The sequence below is a fragment of the Kogia breviceps genome, chromosome 14, assembly GCF_026419965.1.
Source record: "Kogia breviceps isolate mKogBre1 chromosome 14, mKogBre1 haplotype 1, whole genome shotgun sequence".
NCBI lineage: Eukaryota > Metazoa > Chordata > Mammalia > Artiodactyla > Physeteridae > Kogia > Kogia breviceps.
Window position 1 is genome coordinate 86,908,081 of NC_081323.1, and position 5,614 is coordinate 86,913,694.

At 53.7% G+C, this 5,614-nt stretch overlaps 1 protein-coding gene across 1 annotated transcript; it reads left to right on the forward strand.

The window, feature by feature from the left end:
* The first annotated feature begins 333 nt into the window (after positions 1–333).
* LOC131741634 (speedy protein E4-like) lies at positions 334–4,699 on the forward strand. Its single transcript, XM_067012441.1, has 6 exons — positions 334–436; positions 1,075–1,133; positions 1,613–1,698; positions 3,216–3,384; positions 3,543–3,647; positions 4,670–4,699. Exons 1-5 carry the CDS (start codon positions 367–369, stop codon positions 3,600–3,602), a joined length of 444 nt encoding a protein of 147 aa, XP_066868542.1. The 5' UTR covers positions 334–366; the 3' UTR covers positions 3,603–3,647; positions 4,670–4,699.
* Positions 4,700–5,614: the final 915 nt, after the last annotated feature.

Consider the following 5,614-nt stretch of genomic DNA (forward strand, 5'->3'; position numbering starts at 1 on the left):
GAGGACAGGAAGCTGGGAAAAGGACAAAAGGAGTCAGGGGAGGGATAGGTGGACACGGACAGAGAGAGATGGAAAGGACTTGGGGCAAGGTCAGCGGTCTGTGAGGCTGGAAGGGATGGGGGTGCTTCATGGGGGAGGCAGAGTCGGGCTGGGGCTGCGTGGTCACCAGTGGCTGAATTCCCTAGACGAGAGCGTCACGCTCCAGTCTCTTCTCCTTCCTCAGCCCCCTCGGCCGCTTGCAGCTCCCCGCCTCAGCGCCCCGGCCGTAAGAGGAAGAGGCCAGCGGCGTTCCGAGCGGAGGTGGACGGCGCCCCGGCCGCTGAGGCCCAGGACGCCTGGGTCGTGGAGTCGCTGAGCGGGCTCAAGATGAAGCTGAAGCGACAGCGGGTGTTTTCAGTGCTGCCTGAGCACCACGAGGTCTTCAACAGGCTGCTCGGTAGGGACACCCCCCCCCCGCCCAGCACCCTCAGATCCTATACTTGAGAAACAAGCAAACAACAACTGCCCATGACGACGCTTTTCCAGTGGAAAAGAATTCCCTGCCAGTTGCCGCACTCTCCGGCCCTGGCGGACTGTCTACGGATAAAGGATACAGGGGACACACACACGATACAGGGTTAGGTTAGACTTCGAAATGATACAAGCCTACGTTAGATTTAGAAATGATACAGGATTAGCTTCGCTTGCTTTCAACTGTACCCCTTAGAGTCTAGCTCTTACTGGCCTTTGGAATCTTACCGGTGCGGGGGTGGTGGGGGGATGAGCTGACAAGCCATCTTCGCCCCCCGACGTGACTGTCAATTGAGAAACCGGCCGAGAGTAACGCGATGCCTCTGCAGTGGTACCTGAGTGCACGAGGAAGGGGCATCACCCCCTGTGACTCGGCCCCCCGAGAAGGGGAGTCGCCCCCTTTCCCCCCACAGCGAATGGTCGACCCTCCCCTCTTCCCACAGCTGCAACCCGGGCCGCATCTTGGCATTTCCCCGGGGGGGGGGGCACGGTTCTCCCTCTTGGCTCCGCAATATGCCCACGACAGCCCTGTTCCCACTGGCAACATCTGCCCTCTTTTCACAGAGGATCCCGTCGTGAAGAAATTCCTGGCCTGGGACAAAAAGCTGGAAGTCTCTGACAAGGTAAGTCACCCACTGAGACGGATTCCTGCTCCAGCGCCTGTCCTGGGTGGGCGCGCATGGCGCTTCCTACACCCACGTTTCCACTCCCCTCCCAACCTGATGCCTTCTCAGCACTTCCCTCCAGGGGCCTCGAGGTCGCCTCTGGGGTGGGAGCCCCAGGTGTGCCCCTTGGGTGGTTGCCGCCTAAGTCCCCTCTCCTCTCAGCTCCTGGGGACCCGCCTTGGCTCCGGTTCATCAAACGCCGTCCACTGCCAGCGGCCCTGAGTCCACGCCCTCACACCCACCGCCTCCCATCCTGGGAGCGTCGCCAACGCTGACCTTCTGTCCTCTCCCCGTCCCCACACCATCAGGCTCACCCGGCACCGGGGTCTCTTCTCCACGTGGCACCACCCATTCCTGGTCCCCTGCTCCCTTCTCCCACTGGTTCTCCGCTTCCAGGATGTGACCTCTCACCTAGGTCCTTTTCCTCTTTCCATCAGTATCTGCTGTCCATGGTGATCGCCTACTTTAGCCGGGCCGGGCTCTTCTCCTGGCAATACCAGAGAATCCATTTCTTCATCGCTCTGTGAGTACCTTGCGCCATCCCCGCCATCAACATTCAACACCCTGGGAGGGCTGACGGGGACACACGTGGGGCTCTGGCCTTTCATCTGTTGTTTTTAAACCCCTTTGTACTGTTTACTCTGGGTGTGAAAAGGGCAGGATTACCGGAGAGTGGTTTCTTTCTCAAAGGAAGTTATGGTTTTTATACCATTCATTGTCAAAACAAACTACCCTAGTGTCAATTAAAACACTGAACAAAACAAAGCAAAACACTGTAACCTTCTTAACAGGAGAGGAAGAGATAACTGACACCATCCTGCCCCCAAGTAAAACAGACTTGAGACGTTTCTGGTTCTGATTCTCCGGTCTCGCGTCCTCCCACATCAGCACCAAGTGCTGATTATATTCTGTTTCTTCATTGCCAAGACAAGTGCCACAATTGGGGCCCTTATCACATAGCGCGGATCTGGTGTAAAATGCTCCCCACTGATATTTCTTCCAAGTCTCCCAAGCCAGTCGGCTCTATTTGCCCAAATATCCTTCCAAAACACAGGTCTGACGGCGTCACACAATTTCATTGGCTAATCACGTGCCCAGTGAAAGCCAGAGTTCGGGGTTGGAATTCTACTCTCTCTGCAATCTCTATCACACTGTCCTGATACTTTATCCTTTGGTTTCACTGTTCCTTCCAAATACCCTGCCCTCTAAGTTGCTACTGTGCTTTCTGTCCAGGTATCTTTCCCACACATGTAACTGAAGAAAATGGCCCTATCCTTAAAGTGGGTTCCAACACCAAAACCTTCACCGTGCCTGATCTCCCTAACTTCTGCATCCCGGAGGCACTTTAGTTAAAATCGAACTACAATGTGATGCTTTGCATTATAGTCATTTCTCTTATCTCCCCCCTTCCCCTTCCCCAGGCCCATGACACTAGACACAACGTGGAAGGCAGGCCTTGTCAAAATGTCAATGCAGCCCCAAAGCACTCAGCACAATTCTTGTCACGTTGCGAATGTTCGTTATTGTGAGTCTTCGAGGCAATCAGCGTTGCATTGGGCTGTGACATAAAATGTTCACTCATTCATTCACCTGATGAAACCACCTAAAGTTCACCCCGCACGCTGGGGAGTGTGAGGTGATGGGAACGGAGATTCACAAAAGGCTGTGGACTTCGTGCATCCCCGTGAAGCAAACCCTAAACGCGTCACTGGGTGGGAGAGGGAAGAGTGCAGAAACGGAGCAGTCAGCTCCTGCCCTCAGGAACTGTACACGTACCTACGACACAGGGAGGGACGTGTGCACATGGAAAGAAGGTGAAGGGAACGGGGGTCTGGACTGCGTCCTCGCGGTCGAGGTGTGCGGGGCCCCTTCCGAAGGTCCTGCCTGGCCGCGGCTCCCTGACGGCCGGGCGGCTCTCGGGGACGCTGGGCAGGGCCGGCTGGGTCGCGTGGGGCGCTCAGCCGGCCTCCGTCCTGGGAAGCGGGTCCCGAGTGGAGGCCCTTCCTGTCCCGACGACAGGGACCTGCTGTCTTTCCCCAGCTACGTGGCCAGCGACATGGAGGAGGACAACCAGGCCCCCAAACAGGCCATCTTTTCGTTCCTCTATGGAAAGAACCGCTCCCAGCGTCCCCTGTTCCACAGACTGCGTCTGCAGTTCATCCGTTCCATGGGCTGGAGGACGAGGGTCACTCGGGAAGAGTGCGAGCAGGTGGGGGGCCTGTGGCGGTCGTCGGGGGGGGAGGGCTGCGAGGAGGTGGGCGTCACGGGGGACTCGGCCTGGGCCCTGGGGACGGGGGAGAAAGCACCGGAGGCGGGGCAAGGGGAGGCAGCCCCATCCTCACTGCCAGGGGCTGTCTGTCTCTCCAGATCCAGGCTTTTGATCCAGAGCTCTGGGTGTGGGGAAGAGACCGCACCCTCCTGCCCTAGAGGCCCCGGGACCTCGCAGGCCTGAGGTCATCGGCCTGCCCGAAGGTAGGTCTGCGGGCGCAAAGGAAGGGCTGCGGGCGCAAAGGTGCGGGCGGAATGACGTGTCGTTTACCGAGGAAATCGCAGGAATCCCGCTCCTGGACCCACATCACCTCTCACGCTGTGAAGCGGGCCAGCCGGGCACACAGCCACACGCAGCCTCAGCGCCCAGCCCCCGACTGACAGCCACGCACACACACCGGCACCGCGCGCCCCGTGGGCGCCAGACCTCGGGGGAACCAGTGTGTCCCAGACGCGTGGGTCTCACTGAAGTCATTTCACCCAAAGCAACGGGGTCCAAATAACAGCTATGACGAGATGGTGATTGTTTTCCATATACTGTGTTTCCAGTTTCTCTTTTTAATTCATTTTTGGCCTTACATCCCTCAGGGATGTGGGTTCTAGGAATGACCTACAACAAAGTAAATTTCTACAAACAACATATTAGATACAACAGCCTACACGTTCAATAAGATGAATTATGACTAACTTCATTTATTTATTTGGATTCATTATTTTATTTTTGGCTGCGTTGGGTCTTTGTTGCCGCACGTGGGCTTCCTCTACGTGTGGCAATCGGGGGGCTACGATTCATCGTGGTGCGCGGGCTTCTCACAGCGGTGGCTTCTCTTGCTGCAGAGCACGGGCTCTAGGCGCACGGGCTTCAGTAGTTGCAGCACATGGGCTCAGTAGTTGTGGCTCACGGGCTCTAGGGTGCAGGCTCAGTAGCTGTGGCGCACGGGCTCAGTAGCTCCGCGGCATGGGGGATCTTCCTGGACCAGGGCTCGAACCCATTTCCCCTCCACTGGCAGGCGGATTCTCAACCACTGTGCCACCAGGGAAGCCCGACTAGCTTTATTTTCATCCAAATTTGCTTTCAAACTGCTTATGGCCAGATCACCTGTGACTCTTCATTTCCCCTGACTCACCACTTGTGGACCAATGATGCCATTGGTACGATGTATATCTGGACAGTTGCCACTTTGAAATCTGACATCCGTGCTCTTTCTCTTACTTCCAAATCACAGAGCCCAGGGGAGAGGAGCAAGTTCACCATGAGGTCAATGCAGACACTGACCACAGCCATGAGGAAGGAAGGGAGAAGCCTTGTGTGCAGATCATCGGGAACAACAGAGCATCTTCTAGAACGAGCTGAAGAGTTTTCGTGTCACACTCCTAGGAGTGGGGCGGGCTGCTAGGCATCTGTGGCACGAAGTAAGGAATCAGGGCTTCTTCGGGTTCCAGCCTCTTGGAAGGCACCACCTCAATTTTCAGATCTTTTCATTCAAATCTCCCCTGAGATGAACATTACAGGTCCCATTTGTTAGACCCTTGTTGGCCCCAGTCTACAAGCATTTGAAGGTGGACTGTAGGGGCTCAGAATAGACATGAGTAGCTTTAAAATATATAATTAGAGCTGCAGGGTCGTGACTGATGACTTAACTTTCAGTGGCTTATTTTGAAAATGTCACCTATAAAATTATTGTATCTTTATATTTTATATTTATATATTTATTTTAAATAGTTTTGAAACAGTCTTCATTTTGAAACATCGGGTTCCTACAAACTTTCCTGATGAGCATTATAGCAATTGTATATTTACACATATATACAATTTGACTCACGTTTTCAAGAGAGATTTTTGTTTTCATCTATGACATAATATACATTTTATCTATTCCATAGTATTTCCATTCTACTTATAGCTAGGTGGGTATTTATTTCCTGCCAATTCTTGTAAGCATAAATTTGTATTTTTTTAGCTCTCATTATCGAATTGTGGGAATTCAGTCGTAAGTTTTTAACTTGTCTCAAAACGTTTGTATGTTATTTTAGATTGTTAAAGAGGGCCGTGTAATGCAGCTTTTTGGGAAATATAATAAAGATGAAAGTCTTCGCACAATCATGATATGTGTGGTCATTACCAGTCAGCTTCGCCTGTTTGCTGTCCAATGAGGTGTTGCTGAATGGCG